The sequence below is a fragment of the Falco punctatus genome, assembly GCF_963210335.1.
Source record: "Falco punctatus genome assembly, chromosome: 17".
Lineage (NCBI taxonomy): Eukaryota > Metazoa > Chordata > Aves > Falconiformes > Falconidae > Falco > Falco punctatus.
In genome coordinates, this window is record NC_137597.1 from 5,863,301 (window position 1) to 5,882,228 (window position 18,928).

General features: G+C 44.0%; 2 protein-coding genes across 5 annotated transcripts in view; one reads left to right on the plus strand and one right to left on the minus strand.

The window, feature by feature from the left end:
• Positions 1 to 1,640: 1,640 nt before the first annotated feature.
• On the minus strand, positions 1,641 to 6,594 carry FAM72A (family with sequence similarity 72 member A). The gene is made up of 4 exons (XM_080367638.1): positions 6,328 to 6,594; positions 5,220 to 5,297; positions 3,988 to 4,112; positions 1,641 to 3,070 (listed from the first exon to the last, which is right to left on the minus strand). Exons 1-4 carry the CDS (start codon positions 6,477 to 6,479, stop codon positions 2,976 to 2,978), a joined length of 450 nt encoding a protein of 149 aa, XP_080223764.1. The 5' UTR covers positions 6,480 to 6,594; the 3' UTR covers positions 1,641 to 2,975.
• A 102-nt stretch (positions 6,595 to 6,696) lies between these two features.
• Positions 6,697 to 18,928, plus strand: part of SRGAP2 (SLIT-ROBO Rho GTPase activating protein 2) — a 110,933-nt gene continuing 98,701 nt past the window's right edge. For 3 of the 4 annotated variants that reach the window (XM_080367574.1, XM_080367576.1, XM_080367577.1), the window contains exons 1-2: positions 6,697 to 7,075; positions 7,951 to 8,494. In XM_080367574.1, coding sequence (XP_080223700.1) covers positions 8,428 to 8,494 — 67 coding nt within the window. In that variant the 5' untranslated portion in view covers positions 6,697 to 7,075; positions 7,951 to 8,427. Of the gene's footprint in view, positions 7,076 to 7,121; positions 7,296 to 7,950; positions 8,495 to 18,928 lie in introns of those variants that run through there. The other variant, XM_080367575.1, reaches the window with a different exon arrangement.

The window sequence follows — 18,928 nt, forward strand, 5'->3', positions numbered from 1 at the left end:
TTACTCAATATTGTGTAGCTGCAGAGCTGCTGGGAATGTGCCGGGCACACTGTGACCGATGTGCGCCCTGCAGCAGATGCAGTGCTGTGGGTACTAAGGATAACTGCATCAATTTTGGCTGTTCTGTTAGTGCCAGCAGACTTTGGAAATCTTGCAGAAGCACTGACTTTACATTTTAGACTCAAAGCCCTTTGCCTGGTGTTCAGTCCCTTCTGATTAAAACCAGATCTGATTAGAGAGACTAAAGTTCTTTAATTACTTGCATTGTGCACCTTAATGAGCAGAAGAGAAAGGCCTTAGGACTCAGTTCTTGTTTTTCAGCTTTGTGCTCTGCTTTTGAATTTCAACAACACCCTTACACCAAAGATGACAACAGCCGTCCAGCTTTTTCTCGTTCAGACTGACCACAGATCTGTCAGGCAGTTGAACCCTGCTGATATATTAATTCTGGACATTATGTGTCTTAATGTCCAGCATTTTTATACCAAATGCCTTGCAGCCATCACCTTCCAAATGATTCACAACAGATTCCAGGGTTGTGCTACAACATACGTACCTTGTATGTCGAGGCATACAAACAAAAACCCCGTAGAGACCTGAGTTGTTTTATTTCAAACAAAGCCTTGGGTGGGGTGAAGTACTTGGGAGTGTTTCTAGAAATATTGATCTGGTTTTGTGCCAGCTGTTTAATGTCAGATATATCTATCAACCCAGAAAGTATTTCCCTACACAGGCTGATCCCTGAAAACTTAACCCATAACATTAGGGCCCTGTGAATAAGGAGCAGTGGCTTTACCACAAACTGCTCAGTCAGTACTTTTAATTTCAGCTAGAAAGAAGTAGCCCTAGACATGATTAGTTTGTTCCATAATGTTCAGGACAGCTGGGGCAATAGATGATGTTTGTTTACTTTGTATATAATACCTAGAACTTCTTTATTGTCAAAAAAACCAAAAACTGAACTTACTTAAAAGTTGGCTCATTTTTTATTTCAAGCTGATGCCTGGTTGAGATGAACTAGCTCAAACAGGCCTGTGTAATTAAAGTAGTTCATAGCAGAACTTCCAGTTCTCTGTGTACAAACAGATAGGGAGCAAAAACAGAATTATTGACTTGATGTGAAGAGATTATAGTCCTCTTACTTCTCTGTGGGAGAAGAGCTCAACAGTCAGCTCTGCCACTACACAGGGCTGGCTCAAAACTGCAAAGGTTATAAATGGCAAGTGTTAAACTTGCAACAAAGCAGAATTATATTATGGGAAATCTATTTGAACTATTGTGCTACTTATAAAAAACCTCAACAATCAAATGTATTTTTAGCTCATGAATTCTGTTGGAAAGTCTTTGTGTGAGAAAGTCACCTTGCCAGCTTAATACTGTAGCCACAACATGATCAAATTCATGCAGCACAGAAAACTGGCAAAAAATGCAATGTGGTGTTATGGAAGATTTAACTGACTAAACACTTTTAAGACTGAGAAACTGTCAGGTTTGTCAGTGTAAAAAGGAGGTGATGTTTTGGGGGTCTCTAAATCAACATCATAGTAGTAAGAACCTAATTATTCAACTAGTTTAATACAAGATGCTCTTTCATTGTTCTGATTATCATTACACATCCATATTAATTAAAGCCCAGAAGATTATATAGTCCAAAACATCTATTTAATGAGCAGACATAACACAGGAAGTCAAAACAAGACATACACCCACACATATATATACATACCAATATACATTTAAACAATGCAGAAGAGGTAGTATGTTAATTAAGAAATATATAACATGCAGTAAAAATAGTAAGACAATTCAGACCTGCTGTCATTGCACCTCTTCCAAGTATCACAGGAGGCTATAGAATGACTTACTCAGTGTCAATCCAAATTTAAAAATGTACTCTGTTCTCTTATATGATTGTACCTTGAATTTTCTAAAGGTGATCCTTCAGGTGACTTGCTGAAGGGGACAGTATTTAGTTCATAAGTTAAACACCATGGCTGTAACAATTTGGATAATAAGCTTTGAATCCTTTAGTTCTTACAAGAACCAGATTGTGTGCGCTTCAGAACATAAGGTTAGGCATGAACACCAAATATTTAACCTGACCTCTTTTTTTTTTTCTTTCTCTATAAAGACTCAATCAGATGACAGATTTCTGCTTTGGAGGGATGCCTACCCTAGAAGACGAAAAAAATAACACTTTAAACTGGATGGATTTGATTGTTGACCTTAAGAAAAACTCCAGTGTAGTCTTGAAGTTCTATTAGACATTAAGTATATGTAGCAATTACTGAGGTTTTATTGGAGGGGGGGAAAAAACATGAGCTTGATCTCAGAAACATGATCCTAAAAGTACAGAAAGATGAGATGGAAAAGCTGTGTAAGATAGCTTCCCAGTCCGCATTCAGGAGCATCCTAGCATGCCTCAGATGCCCAGAGAACAAGCTGCTAAAAGCAGAAGAGCCAGATCATAGAGCCAAAGGTCCGATACTTTAAGCCACTTATTCAGCAACTCTGTATACTCAGAATAGAAGCCCTGGACAATGATCCGTCCGACCACAAAAGCAGAGCTCTTTCAGAACTTTGTCGATCAGCCTGATTATTAAGATTTTTAAGCTGTACTTACAGCAACTGAAAGACTCTGTGAATAATGTTTTAGGAAAGAAGAAAAAATACAGTTGAGAAGGATTATCAACTGTAAAAAAACAAAACAGACCTAGATCTCAGTAAATGCACCTTCCATCTGCATTTCTAGGTCTAATCAAGGCATGTCTTTACTCAGAAGATACACGCTAGGCAGAATCAAGAGTCTGTGGAAGGCTACAGTGAGAGAGGAAGCCGATACCTTCCTTTTTAGGATTGTTTTCCAGATTTCCTGGTTTCCTATATTGTTTAAGCTCTGATGGGCCAGCAGGAACAAAAAAATCCAAACCAAACAGCAATATAATGAAGATACTGTAGTAGATTGTAGATAACATTTATCTGATATACTCCTCCTCAGAGATGCAGGACATATCTTCATCTGTGCTTTCCTCCAAATCCGGCAAGTTGCCCCAAAGCAATACATTTACACCTGGTGGGAAGGAAGTAAGAAGACGGGGGGAAAGAAAGAAAAGGTATTTTTGGATTGTGACCTTATTTTTAAGTTGCACGACTGTCTATTTTTCGGAGAAAATAACTACTCTAGTAATTGAAAAACCTGGTAAGTCATGTTTGTGATATATTTATCTAGACGCTTTCCTAGTTTCTTCCAAAGTGATCTTGTGAGTGGTGGTATTTACAGCATCACTCAAAGAATAAGTCCCTGCTCACAGATGTATTTCTACAGCTAATTCCTGTAGCTATTGATAATCCCCTCATGGCTGACTTATTTTTAAATGCATTGATGTGAGACACAGGTGACACTGAAAGGCTTAGACAATAAGTTACTCCCATCTGCAAGGAGGAGATATGATTTGTCAGAATGCTATGCATTCCTGAGGACTCAAGGCAAATTATGCTAGACACTTGGCATCCAAACAACACCTAGCTGAAGAAACTAGCTAGCACGAGCTCTAACTTCAGCTTGAGCTAATGAGGACTCAGTTATATAGGGTCAAAGTGACAACATGACTCACCCAAAAAGAGTGCCCATTGGACAGCTGCCTAATAGCACCGTAAAGCTATACATACCGCTATAAATAGCAGCTGGTAGCTGTGTTTATACTAGTTATAATATTGCTTCAGAAAATCCTGACTTCTGCCCAGAAAAGGGGGTAGGTTAAGCTTTCTGATGAAGCTAAATTTCCACTTAGAAATTTTCATTTACAAAGTAGCTACAACTACCTCCCCCAAAGTAGTTTGCTAGATTAGCAATACAGTAACACTTGCCTTATTCCTCCATATGTTACACTCCCTCCATATGCTTTAACTATATCGAGATGCCTCATTAGAAGGTGCACTTAGGATTAAAGATTTTAGGGAAGAGAAGGAAACATATGTGTTCCTTACCAGAAGGGTCTAGTCTGTTGATGCCGAAGACGGCTTGGCTATGAAACATCCAGAAGTGGCCATTATTACAGGACAGCAGGCAAGGTTTGCAGGGAGAAATCACATGATAACCGACAATGTTACCGCTAGAAAGACAAGTGAAATCATGAACGACACAAATGTCTGATGAGAAGATAGATGTTGTTGGCTTTTCCAGCTCAAACTAATGTTAAATAGCCACAGTACCAGACCATTATGTAATGCTCCTATTTTCATAAAGTTAAGGGAACATAGTTAAACAAGCATCTTAAATATTCAGGGAACATCTGTCAGGAGTTCAGAATATCTAAGTTTTAGATCTTTGGCATAGAGAACCATTTAGTAACCTAAATTGTGTAATCCAGATTAGTTTACATATCAACAAATGGTGGTGGAATTGTTTTTATTTTTTTATTTGGAAAGCCAGTGATTCCATTGGAATCAACATAGAAGTTCATCACGCACACAAAATCCATCTGTACAGAAGCACTGTGCACAGGAGAGTATCAGTAGTAGGAGTAATGAGACAGAGACTATCAAAGCCTTATCTACTCTCCTAGGCTGAAACCTCAAACAACCATCTTTCTACTTCTCAGTTGTGCACTCTGGTGAGATACTTGTTTCTCCTGTTTAAAAAATAAAATACTGTGTTCCTATCACAGCCCCCCACCGCTTAAACTTGAACAAGGTAAAAGTCTTGCTTATGAAGCTGAAAGGATCATCTCAGATAACTGTGAGTTATTTGAGACTTGTTGTTTTTACTCTTAAATATCAGGCACTAATAAAGAGGATAAAAGAACTCCAAGAACTTTAGTGACAGCATGTTCCATCTGCTAGCAACAACTAGATCTGCCAAGAGGATGTTCTATTAATTAGAATATGAGTAACTACTTCTTACTGCGGCCTTATTCACACAATTATCTCAGTGTTGAAGCAGACATTTAATCAGGCAGGTGGCACGCAAGCCTTCCCATATACTCAGACTACTGACAAGGTTGTCACATTTCCACTTGGGACTTGCACAGAAATAGACTGGCAGCCATGCCCAGAAGTAGGGGGCTGAGTTTCTATCAAGCAGCATTAAATTTGAAATACAGTATGCAATCTGTTCATTCATCTCTTAACTCTTGCACTGCAGTAGTCTACAGTGAGAAGATTAAACAGTATTGCAGCGTGCTGGAGGAGGCGTTAGTGTCACGGAATGGCATTCTTACCACTTTAAACACGCGATGTTCTTCAGTTTGCATTTGCAGATTTCGGTAAAATAGCAGGTTCCAATGAAATCAACAGTACTAGATAGGAAGAAAGTGAAAATACTGAATTTAGATGCAGCTATGACTACAACTGTACTGTATTGATAATACAGGTCTGAAGTCACAGCAAAGCGATGTTACCACTGCAGTCTGCTGTGTTGGTTTGTTTTGTTTTTAAACTCTCCCGAGACCACACAGTTCCGTTTTCCTATCAGCTACCAGCCACACTCATATGGAAACAGAGACCCATATGACGTTACATGACAGTATCTGAAGTCCTCTCAAATCAGGCCAGAAAATGCCACTTCTCTGAGCACTCACCATCACTCGCACGCTCGGGGCTGGCTGCTGGCAGCGTGGCACTATCAGTCAGAAATCTGATCATAGCCATCACCATAGTTCCTGGTGAATCTCAGCTAAGACTACAGAACGATAGCTTAAAGGCTAGGCCATTTAAAACCAAACCTTTGATTTCTTATCTCCTTTTTAACCCTTCTTATTAACATGTTATTTTGCAATCTTACTTCCTTAGTATTCAAATATTGCGATGGGAAAGCAACACACAGCCGACGTGGAGGGGAGTCATTCTGGAACCTGCGCAAGAGCAGGTTTGTTCTGTTTACTGGTATTTATTTCCAGTTCTAACCTTTGCTTAAGGAAGGAGCTGGAGGAACTCCCCGTGGCTTCCCGGGCCTACGTCTTCCCCACGAACAGATTAAATTAGACTTTTTATTTACTAGACAAGGGCCAGCCTCGCTGCCCCAGGGCTGAAGGCGAGCCCTGTGGAACTGGAAATGGAGGAAGGGCTTGAATGGCATGCTGGGAGGCCGCTCTCCCGGTGACAGCGGATTATGCCACTGATCCCCCGGGATCGCGGGGGGCGTAGGCCGCAGTCCTGGCGGTAGGTCGCAGCCCCCCGGGGGTAGGCCACAGCCCCCCGGGAGTGCCAGCCTGCAGCTCCCGGCCAGCCATGCGGGGCCTCGGGGCCGTGGTCGTGCCCCACCAGTGGGATCCGTGGGGTCCAGCCGTCCCCCGCCCCCTCCCCCCCCGCCGCCGGCCCGGCGCTTACCCCGAAGGCGGGATGTCGGTGGAGTAGAGGTCGGTGTCGGTGTCCGCCAGCAGCACGGCCTTCATCCCCCGCGAGCTCAGCACCTGCTGGCAGAAGCGGCAGCACAGCACGGCCACGCACCGGTCCTCGAAGGTGCAGCTGCTGGCCGACATGGCGGGCGGGCACCGCCGGGCCGGGCCAGGCCCCGCCGCTCCGATCCCGTCCTGTCCCGTCCCGTCCCGGAGCCGTCAACAGCCACGCTCCCACCTGTCAGTTTGAATTCCCGACCTCAGTCTCCCATTGGGCGCGGAAAGCCCCGCCCCCCAATCTGATTAGTGGAAATCGGTGGCGGGGCCCACCCTATCGTTGCAAGCCGTTGGAGGAGACGGGTGGCACCACCCCTACCGCCTGGCTATTGGTGGAGGGGCACGCCCTGCCTCGCTCCCATTGGCGGTCTCTTTGCATGACTCGCCCCGCCCCTGCGCTGTCCTTGGGGCGGAGGCTCAGGCGCTCCGCCGGGCTCCGCCCACCCCGTCCTGGCGGGGCGGTGCTAAGGGTGCCAGGCGGCGGGAAGGGGGGTGGGCCCAGCGGAGGAATATAGCCACCTAATTGGCCGTGGCGCCCGTCGCTCCGGCCCAGTGCTCTCCGCTGATTGGGCGGGTGGCGTGGCGGGGCGGTGGCGGGCCGGTGAGGGGGACCGGGTGGCGGGCAGCAGCGGCCGGAGGACGCCCGGCTGCGGGAGGCGGGGAGGCGGCTCCGCAGCGCCCAGGTAATCGCCCCGCCCGGCCGCTGGGCCCCCTCCCCTCCTCTGCCAGCCCGCCGAGGGGCCGCGGACTGCCCCCGCCGCCTCCCCCCAGTCTCCCCTCAGCGCGGCCCTGAGGCGGGGCGCGGGGCCGCGTCCCTCAGCCCCGGCCCCCCCCGGGACCCCCCCACGCTTCCTCTCTCCGCCGCCCTCATTGTTCTTCCCGGGCGGGATGCGGATCCGGCGGGTGTCGTGTTTATTTATTTCTTCCTTCCATAGGCGCATCTTCCGCGGGGGCTGCAGCCTGACCCCCTCCCGCTCCTGAAAATAAGGGGGGAAAATTTTTAACAAATAAATAGGGAAGACGGGAGAAAAGTTGTGTCCCGCCGGCGGGCGGGTTCCCCTCCGCCCCGCACATGCCGCGCTGCGGCGCCCCGCGCCGGCTCCGACCCCCGCACCGGCCCCGGGGCCGCTGGAGGAACCCGGGATACCGGCAGCCCCCCAGGGCCGGAGCTGCCGGGGGAGCAGCCGCGGACGGGGCCGCCCTGGCGTGCGGGAGCCGCGGGGCTGGGGCGGGTCTGCGGCGGGGGATGCTGTGTGCAGCCCCCGCCGTGCCGCCCCTCCGGGGAAGCGCTTTCCCCCTCCTAGGTTGGCTCCCCGGGGGACCCCGCTTTCCCACTGAGCCCCTTCTGCCCCCCCTTGGGGCTGGCCGCCGTGTAGGCGTCTTCCCTGGGTTACCTGGTCGGGCTGCATTTCTAACCTCACGCTGTTGCTTAAAGGACAATTTGCAATGTCAGGGCAGCTTTTCTTGCCATCACAAATTTTTGGCAGCGCGTCTTGTGACTGCTGGCTGCAAGCTGTAATTTTCTAAATATATATATATATTTCTTTTGTATTTGCAGGCAAACAAACCAAAGAAAACGGCTTCTTGTCCTCCGTTCCTGCTCGCGTTTGGGATTTGATTTGCATCATCTCTGAGCCCATTTAGAAGAAAAAAAAAAAAAAAAGGGCAAACCAAACCCACACAAAACATGTTGTGCGGAAGGACTTCCACTCCCTGGCTGTGCTATTAACGTTAGCAATCAGGAAGAGCCTTTGGGGGCTGCAGGATCTCGCTAGTCTGATGCTGCTGCTAAAGGTTTTGGTGCAGGGAGACAAAACTGCTGTCTCTTCCATCCACTGATATCTTAACATCTGCATTTTGCTGCTGCTGCGCGCCGTCTCACACCCTCTCTCCATGGACTGATTTTTTTTTTCCCTTTTTGTGGGGGGAAGGACAAGCAAGAAATCAAGGCATTGCATTGAGAGGAGAGAAATTGCATTTATATCTTGTGTTCTGGTGGATCTGTTTTGAGGTTAGTCTTTTTGGAAGAGAAAACATGACGTCGCCAGCAAAATTCAAAAAGGATAAGGAGATCATAGCTGAATATGACACTCAAGTTAAAGGTAGGAATGGTTTTATTATCATCTCTTTCGCTTTTGCAGCCCTGACTTGCAATTGTAGGAGTTTGCAGTAGATGTTTGGGTGGGGAAGGGGGAAATCATTTGCAGATTGCCTGGAATTTGCAGGGCTTTCTCATAATACAATGCTGGATCGGGTTTGCAATGCTTTTTCTTGTCCCTATGGGATAGGTTCCTGCTATGGTTATTGCCTTTTTAAGGTATCACGGTAAGGGTTTTTTTTATGGAATATAACAAATTTTTGAGTTCAGAGAGATCCATATTCTTCTGTCTGCTGTTCTAAAACATGGCTCTGCATTTGAAATATGAGAGCCAGTTAATTGCTTTTTAATCCTCCTCCTATCAAGGGAATCTTTTTAAAAATCTGTGTAGTGTCAGAGGAGCATATTTCCACTGGTAGTAATGGGGACCATGCTGAGGGTCCCTGTAAAGCTGTTTGTGCTAGAAAGTTCCATTATTCGGGATTTTGCTCTTCATGAGTCTGTAATGTTACTGCCTGGTTTTTCTTAGTGTGCTCTTGAGTGCAACACCTTAAGGTTGCAGTGTGTGTGCGTGTATATGCACACATATATGCATACATATAGAAATGAATATAACTAATGCATCAGTGTTATTCCCATTATCATAAGGAAGGCAATAAGGAGTCAGAGGCATATTTGCAATGATTGTGCAAGTCTTCTGCAGAATTCAGTTGGCTGGGTTTCAGGCTATCATGTGCCCTAGGTAGAAAAAAAAAAAAAAAAAGGTGAAATGTCTACTTGGCTTCTTAATTTCAAGATAACGTGTATTTGAAAGAATAATTATGGCATGTGTATGGCTTGCTATCGCTGTTAGGAAGTTATAAGATTTAGTGATTTATCTAATTGGTTAAAACTTGCTTGGTATGCTCCTAGCACACAGGAAAGATGGCCTTTGGGCAGGGTTGATTGAGTTGAATCAATGTGATTTAAAAAAATGTGATTTAAATCTGGATAGGAAACCTAGATTAAAATTGCCAATTAAAATATTCTTTTACAATTAGGTACTTAATAATTTTTCCTGCTGGGGAGTTGGATGGGAGGGGGCAGCTGGCTGGTTGCAAATCATTAAAACGTGTCCTACAAGATGCGTGTCCTACACTGACCCTAGTACTCTGTATCTAGTTTTGACATTTATGTGAAAAATGCTTACCTGAGCAAATATAAATCTGAGTAAGAGTTTATTCTGGTTTTTTATTATTATTTTCATGTTCTTAAAGTTAAAAATGGAGAAGAGCATGTTTCTTTCTTACTAGTGTAGTTTCTGTTCCTGTTTTCTAGCTGTCTTTGGAAATGGGAATTGAAGCCAGTAAAATTAGAGGCTTATATGTTCTTTCATTATTTACCCCATCAAAATGTGTGTGATAGATACAAGCTTGTAGTCACAATATTTGTGAATTGGACTCAATAATAAGAAACAAGGCTTTAGAATTAGTAAAGTGCATCTTCTCATCTCCCAGGTTTTTTACGCATTAGAAAAGAAAAATCTTTCCCTTCCTTTTCAAAAAAAGAGACCAACAAGATGTGTAGAATGGAAATGAGCCTTCCCTGTGTGCAGAGACCATTACTGCCAAAACTCAGTTCATCTCTTGTGGTATTTGTGCGGAGACCTGTCAATTAGCCTGTAAATGTGGTCCCAAAAGTGAGTTGTTGTAGTGTCATACAGATTTCTTTTGCTTTTTGCCTTATAAAATGTGCCTATTTAAAATATGTGAGGTTAAGAAGACTGGAAGTATGTAAATGGATGATGAGGAGCTGGGGAAAGGGGTTTCCTTCCTGGATTAGTGGCAAGGGCAGCTATGAGTTTGTCTCGGGATGTTCATCCCTCTTGCAGTTCAGCTTTCCCTGCGCAGGGGACTCCAGAAGTGGTTAATGGGAGGTGCTGATCCATCTCCTGCTCTTCCCTTGAGAGAGGGGTGAAGGTGGGCCAAAATACACATGACAGTATGGTAACAATCTCCATCACCTCACTTGTTTCGAAGTACAGAGGAGAGCTTCCCATACCCCTCGTTCTTCAGCCTTTCACAGGCTGCTTTGACAACAGGGATCATCATCCCCCTGCTTTTCAGGTCTGGGGGGAGACTTTGAAGTTATACGCTCCTCTTAAAATTTCATGATCCTTGCTTTACATTTTATAGACACCTCTGTTCTGAGTTGGATGGTGATTTGGCTCTATAGGGAAGCTATCAGGAGTGGTAAAACCTCGTGCCTCTGTAATTCCAGAGATGCGCTGCTGTCTCTGTAACAGTGGGAAGATGAGGTGGTACTAAAGACATGCTTAAATCCAAAAGTGTAGTGCTGCCTAGTCATTAAACTTACCATGGTCCTTGCATAAAAATTTTGGTGTCCTGATCAAATTCTGACTTCAACTGAGCGAACAGTGTAGAAATGGTGTTAACTCTGATCATGGGTTGTTTGCTATCTTTTCTGTTGTGAAACGATGCCATGAAAGCAGTCGCTGTGGGAGTGAGATGAATCAGGTGTTGGCATGCTACAGAAATTGTCAGGTATCGGCTGTTCCTCAGATGAGGAAACTCTGGTATTTTTACTGGCATTTCAAAACTGACTGTGTTTCACCCCCACCCCTCCGTACTGGCTGTGGGTTGGAAACCGTGTTTGGTGGCTTCGTTTAAAACCATTAATCCACAAACATGTACTTAAGCACTTTATTACTAATAGAAAGTTGAAGCTTTGTTTAAAAATTTATTAGTCTTAAGTTGTTAATCAGAAACTGTTTAAAGAATAGTTTGGTTATGGTTAATAGGTCATTGTTATGCAAAACTTCTTATTTTCTGTTGCTGAACGAACTTGGTAATTTTTCGTCTAAAAGGTGTGTAGGGGTGACAGGGTGTTGATGAGTAAGTGAGACTTTCTGTTCTTCCATGGCTGTGAGCTATAGGTATTTGTTGTCTCCCCAGTTTCTTCTTCCCAGCAGCTGGTTCTTCACCTCTTCTGGGTTGGAGTTAGCTCTTCCCGTGGTTTGTGCGTGCAGCTAATGGCAGGGGAAATCAACATTAGGATGAAAAGAGTTTCTGAAGATGGAGACTATTTACCTCTTATACATCAAACCTACTGTGCGGTGGTCAGGGGACGTGGAGGGAGAGATGTGTTTCTTCCTAATGACTTGTGCAGCGTGGTTGAGGACAAGCTCTGCAGCCTGTAGGTACTGGTGCAGTGCATCCATCCTCGGAGGCTGCTGGAACCAGGCTGCATATGGCCTTGAGTTACTTGGTCTGACCTTACAGCTGACTGCCAGAGATGGGGCTGGATGACCTCCTGAGCTCCTTCCCAACCTGAATTGTCCAGTGATCCCATGGCTCCTAGTATTTGGAGGTTCAACTACCAAGTTTCTGCCTTCTGCGGAAGTGAATTAACCAGCAGAGGTCCAAACAGGGTGGCTTTCCTCAACAACTGCATTGACCTTGAGTCTTTTGCCTGTAGGTGATGCAAGCAAAATCTGCATTGTGTTCTGTTCCATGGCTGTGCTCTCTGCGCTTCGGTGTTTCACGCTGTTGGTGAGGAGAGGTTGCCAGTGTTAGTGGGCTCTTCTTGCAAGACTTGTTGAGTGCCTCTCTTTGAGGAAACTCTGAAATGGCTGCGTGTCATGCGGTAGGAATTCTCCTGACAAGATGACATGGGGTCAGCAGGGGAGGGAAGTGCTGCTTTGATACGTTTCTGTACCATGTGCTCACAAAGATTATGAGTTCTGTGAAGCTGGAAAGTGAGATTCTGTGGTCTCCATATGGAGCCTTTGATATCTCAAGCTCATCCCCTTGTCTGGATTGTCTCTCCCAATTCCTTTGTGCAAGTTGCGGTAAAGCAGAGATAATTAATTTATGCTGTGCAGCGTGTTCCATGTGAGATTTGGATGCTGCCTATCTGCCCAACCAAGGACTGTCAGACCATTTTTTGGTTTAATGTATTAAATTGGAGTGTACATTTGCTGAGGAAAGAAAAGCCAGTGATTTATCTTCTAATTCTTTTTTTTTTTTTCTTTCTACTCATGTCCCTTGAGAGCCTTATATTTAATTAGTTTGTATAAAGCTTCAGTAAATAGCTTCGTGGTTCAGGCTACAGAAATTTAATACTGAAATTTTTTACGCAGTGAGGTTTCATAAGCCACTTCTGTCCTTGAGTAGTCTCTAGCAAAGGTTAAAACGTACCTCTTGCAGACCTTGCAGCACAGTCCAAAAAGCGCTAGGAATATGAAAAATAGATGAGGTAATTTATAGCAGGAGCGAGCACAGCACGGAGGTGCTTGCGTGGTTATTTAGCTGAGTGTATCTTGAACTAAGAGAAGACGCCTGATAAGAAGAACTTCAGGCAAATCTCCCAGCTGCCCTCAGATTCAGGCTACTGTAAGATCTAAAACTTTATTTTTAATCTCCCCTAAATTGCTGATAAATTTCAGATCAATCCCTTTTTCCTCGCTGGGTTGAAGGACTGATAGTGTATTCAATCTGATTGTGACCTTTTGTCTCAAATGCTGCGTAAAGATCTTGTTTGTACGGTACATCCTCTGGGCGCCCTGAATGGTGGCCGGCAGTTTTTAATCCTGGTAAACCCGTAGGAGTGGTACAGACCTTCTCCGCGTGAAAGATTGCAAAAGTAGCTGTGACTGGGTCAGCAGCTGTAATTTGGAGGGCTGGAAAGGAAGTGTGATGCTTTCGGTGGCGATTTGAAACAGAACTGGCATTTCTTGCCACTGTTGAACGTTTATACATGCAGCACTTGTCTAGAAAGAGGTGTTTGTAGAATTATATTCCGATTTTTAGATCGATGAGTTAAAATCACTGATTTATTTTGTTGCTAAACCTGCGCACCTGGGGATTTTCAGTACTGTTGACATTGCGTATCTATGATCTCTCTTGTATTCTCTTCAGGTCACCAAGCTGGTCACTGCACGCTATGACTGCAGATCCTAGCACCACGTATGTGTGCTTTTGAGAGTTACGGCTGAGCTGTTGGCCACTTCTTTGGCAACGCCTGTTTAATACACCGTGTAAATAGACTTTTCAGCCATGCACCCTGCTGTGGTTGAGTGGAATAGTTTTGAATCTTGAGATTTTGAGTTTGTATGTATTGGATTACCATTTACATTTAAAATGTAAAACTACCTTTTAAGGGGTTTTTACAGTTAATAATTCCTCTCTGCGCGTAAGTGATTCCATTTGTTTGCAACAATGACTTGCTCCAAACTCCAGCTATGGAATTGCGGTAGAATCATCTGTTTTTCTGCAGTCCTTGATAGTGCTAATCCCTTGAGTTTTGGAGCTGGATTGGGCCAACGAGGCAGCCTGCTGCCAGAGAGGGGGAAGGGGCTGTTGGGAGACCGGTTTGATGTTACAGCAATAGTTTGTATTTCTTTTTGTCCTATGTACAGTTCTTACTAATGGATTGCTAACGAGGATGGGAAGAGGTGAAAGAATGCAGAGTATTCCTTCTTTCCTCTCCATCTCCAAAATATCTCTGCTGCAGATTCATCACATATTGCAAGGCTAGAGACCAAAGCTGACCAAAAGACTCAGTCCACTTAAGTGTTGCAGTTTCTTCCAAAAGCAGAAGGAATTGCCAGTGTAACTCCAGTAGGGTTTCTATAAAAAGTTTACTAGTGATAGCCAGTTTTCCCTAACTTCCAACTAAGGGAGCCCCACAACATTTTTCCTTAGCTCTAAATGATTTCCTTTCGTGGTAAGGGTACGCATTAGTAACTTTCCCTTTTTCTTTTAGTTAAAAGGCTTGACTTCTCTTTTTAATGCTTTTTAATGTTTTTAATGCTTACTAATTTTTGCCCATTTTGGGAATTTACTTGGAAGAATCTACTTGCCTGGTCAACTTCTTCAGCTGTCTTTATGAAGAGTGAAAAATCTAAACCTTTGTTGAGATGGAAAGTATGTTTAAACACATGTTCTTTTGAATAGCTTTTGCTATGCTTTGCACAGTTGATATTCATTACTTACGACTTTATTTAGTTCATTTTTGTATGACTTTTGCAGATTTCATGCTTTCTCTGAGAATTTCTACAACATCATGGGAGTGCTGCTCTCTGAATACTGTCAACGTTCTGTAGGCGATGGAAGCAAATGCAGAGTTATGGTTTGATTTGCTGAGGGATGAAAAGGTATGGGAGAAAAATGGGAGAAAGGGTCTTGACTTCACAGGAATTCCATCATTAGAGACCATTCTTCATCTTGGCTTTCTCTTTCTTCTTTTCTGTAATATTACAGAAGACAGCACGGGACCTTCTTTTTGTGAAATCTGTAGGTAGTGGTCAGGGAAACCGTTGAGGTGAGTGTTTAAAGTCAGAAAAGACACGTGGATATAGAATAACTGTGTCAAGCAAGCTCAGCTGGTATTTCTTCCAAGTAGATGCTGCAAATGGATTTGAGCAGTTGAAAATATTAATTTCTTGCCATCAAACTATTTACTGTTGTTAAACTCCAAAGCTTCTGACCCAGTCATTTTGCTTTGAGTTGATACGGTGAGAGTTGTTGCTTGGAAAGAAGTAAGGGGCTGGGAATTAAGGAGGGGGGGAAAAATCACTTTCTCTGCAATTCTGAATGTAAAAGGGTCATGTGTTTACAGGAGCTAGGGTTATTTGGGAGTGCTGCTTGTGCTCTGAAGCAGTGTGGGGATGATGTTAGGATGGCAGTAGGCAGCCTGCGGTGAGCCTAGAAAAGAGTTGGTGACAGGCAGCGTCATGAGGATACCCACGTCGTGAGAAACAAGCCCAGCGTTTGCTGTTCTTTAACCAAGCAAAGCAGCAGAAATAGAAGCAAGTATAAACATAAAATGAGGTGTGTCTGGGTGTAAATCTCAGCTGATACGCCTGGCACAGCCGTGTTTGATCTGGTGTGCACCCTTTTGTATGCTGCAGCATGCTGCACAGAGTAGTGCAGTAAATCTTTGGCATGAACTACAGCAAATTCTCAGAACGTTTGTAGGGTTCCCCCCTCTCCTTTAATGAGTGCTTTTTCTCCAACATTTTCCCTCAAGGTGTTGCTAAGTGTGGTGCAAAAGTTTTTAGCTCTGAAGTGTTTTCAGCATGCCACAGAACTTTTGCTTCACGTTTATTGCTGTGAAATTGGCTGAATTAGGCCAGGGGAGCTGTCTTACCCTGTGGCATATGAGCAGCTCCTGGCGTTTTGTCTCTTGAGAAGGAGCCAAATAAACAGATTAACTCTAAACCAAGAGTGGATTTTAATCTACAGTCATGAAGCACTGTGGCAGGGTGATTTGGTCAGTCCTACTAATTTTGAAGTTGGTTGTTGTTTTTTATATCATAGGACTCTCCAGGAAGAGCATTTTGGCTTCCCTTCTTTTAAGCAGGGAAGAGTTCTTAGTTTGGTTTTGTACTGCTGTCGTTGGACAATGGTTTTCATGCAGAGAGTAAGCCATGGAGCTATGCAATTTATAGATGGGAAGTGCTTGCAAATTGAATCTACTTAAAATAACAACAGTTGTTGCCTGGGAATTAGTCCCTGACTCTTTCTTTGGACAGCAGTCCAGTCCCACTGCAGAAGCATGCTCTGACGGTCCTGCAAGGAAGGGGTTTGTTCCCAACAGACCTGTATCTGCCAGAATTGTTAGACCTCTCGCTCTGAACAAGTGGATTGATTGTTTTCTAACTGAAGATCCTAAGTCTTGGTCCATCAAAACAGTTCCATGTCATCGGCAAGTTCTCGTAAGGCAAAGTGTAGAGGATAGTGAATGTGGTTTTCTTGCTGTAGCTTTTATTTGCTGTCTGAAAATGGAGAGGGTGATTAGCAGCACAAACTAGTGCTTATTCTAGAAATGGGATTGTTTCGAAAGATATTTTTCTGTTCTCTTTTGGTTTTTAGCCTCTGTGTGGCATGCTGGTGGCATGAGGGAAGGCTGAAAACCACATTAGTTTGGCTGCTGGTCACATCATCCTTGATCCCTACAGTAGGGGAGAGTGCAGGGCTTTAAGCTATTGCTATAACATGTGAAGGTCGTCCCCCCACCCCCACCCCCACCCCCCCCATCAGCAGTTGCTGCTTGGGATTTGGTGATGGACGGGGTGCCATTGTGTTTCCCATTTTTAACCCTCCCAATTTCCCATCTCTGCTATATTCCACCACTTATAGAAATCGTGAGGTTGGTGCTGCAGGTAGCGTGGCAAATGCCGATGTTTTAATCGCCAGCCCGTTCAGTTCAGAGTGTGTCTGGATATTGCAGTAATAAAATATGCTGCTGGCTGGTGCTGCTGGAGGCTTAGCGGTGAGAAATCAAGGGGAAAGCCAGTTTGTGGTAGTAAGTCCTTCACAGCAATTGCTCTTTGGTTTAGTGATCTCAATGAAATGAGGTAGGGATTGTCATTTCTGTGTGTCAACCTTGTATTTAGGCATTAATTGATCCCCTTGTTCCCCTCCTCAGCAGAGAGGGAGTGATCCGTGCAAGGTAGGAGGAAACCAAACTGATGGACAATTTCAAGGAACTTTCTGGACTGTACGTGTTATGTATGATTGTGACTTTATTTGGGGAATATTTAAGATGCCCGTTGGATGAGGTTTAAATATAGTGGGATAAATTACTGTTGTGTATTTGAGGATGCTCCTACTTGTTAGCACTTATTTTGCAAAGTTAGTTGTTACAGGAAATTCCACGAAATCCTTTTCTTTATGCAGGTTAACACTGGAGCAGTGTTATGGCTGTTCTACTGCTAGAAGTATCTGGTATCCAAAACACATTTTATATGATGTTCTTGCATTTGCGGGGGGGGGGGGGGAGAAAAAGTGTTATTCACGTGTTTCATTAGCACTCTTTGTTATTGAAATATGAAGAAGTTTTACATAGGGACAGGATTATGGGTCCAAGAAACTTACACTCAGCTGCCAGATGTAGTTGCTCAGCTTGGGCAGACTGCAGCAACCACAGCCAGATGGAAGCTGTTGCGTGCTCACTGGCATACGACAATTCTTCCTCCATCCCAATGCATCTGGGGAAGGCTGTCTGAAGTGTTTTACTTGGAAATCACAACTATGACAAGTTAACTTCTCCTAAGGCTATTGATGACTCTGTGAATAACCATCCAGGCAGTTCTGATCAGTGAGTAGAAATGAAGCTTTCCAGAAAACTGATGCTCTTCCACCTTTTTGGAAACCCATAGTGGTATCATATGCCTGTAAAGCAGAATTTGGACACACAGCACAAAGGCGAGGCAGAGTGAGGTTTACTAAGATGCTGACGTGCCTGCTTTGGGTTTTGCAAATCCACTGGTAAAGTTCTTTGATTTATTTACTTTATTTTTTGTCATCAGTAGGTGTAAATTCAGTTCAGTGGATCATAAAGCAGCTTTGTTACAGATATGTTTTGAAGAGTCCTGTCTGATGAATGTGGAGTGCTTTTGAAAGCTCAGGACAGAAAATGTGTAAGAAAGCTGCAGCCATTATTACCGTGAAAAAAACAGTCTCCATTTTTGTTAATATGTGCAGTGGATATATTAATGAATGATAATGACAAACCATAGTGTACTAAGTGTTTTATGGACTGTGGAGGTACAGAGCTCTGAGCAGGTCCATGAAGGTTTTTCCCCTGCGTTCGATAACCAGTTACTCAGAAATTTAATAAATGAATATCTCTGTGAAGTGGTTTTGGAAAGAAGCCTAGTTTTGCTTTGGTCTCTTTAATGAAAGTAACTCTTGCTAACTTTTCTGTGTTCTCTCCATCTGATGAAGAAGGAAGCCTGCTTCATCCCGTTTACCCTTAAAAAAAATATATATATCTGTAAACCACCAGTATTTCTGTTGCATGGTGGGCTGCTTGTACCCGTCTGTGTCCCAGTGCAATGGGGTGGACTCCAGTACTGCAAAAGATGCTGAAATACGAACAAAAGACTTTGCCAGTAAACGACTTAAAAGTGTGCAGCTGGGAAAGGGAGGGGGAAAGGGTTTCTGTGCTGTGTGGAGGGAGGAACAAATGCAACACTACAAAGGTCACAGGATACAGTAATGATGTTTGGATGGAAACTTAACTTGCTATGAATGAAATTGCGCTCTTGTGTTTTCCCCCTGGAGCTGAATGTCTACAAACTCTGGATACTTCTTGTTCTGTTTCTTTTTTTTCCTTTTCTTTTTTTGGCTCTTGTGAGCCTTCATGAGTTGTGCTATAAAAATGAAAAAAAAAAAACCAGGAAAATGGAGGACAGAGAGCACCCCCACACATGCTAGGAGAGGCTTAAATATGCTAATCTCTGTTGGGTTAATCAGAGCTGTGACATTATTAGTTTCTGGTTACTCTAGTACAACTGTGTGCAAGTCCAAGTTTTGTCTGCATTAAACAAATGTGTAAGGTTTCTCAGCAGGGAATTTAATACGTTACCAAAGATGTCAGCGCTGCTGAACAGGGTTGTTGGTTAAACTCAGAACTTGGGCTAGGCACC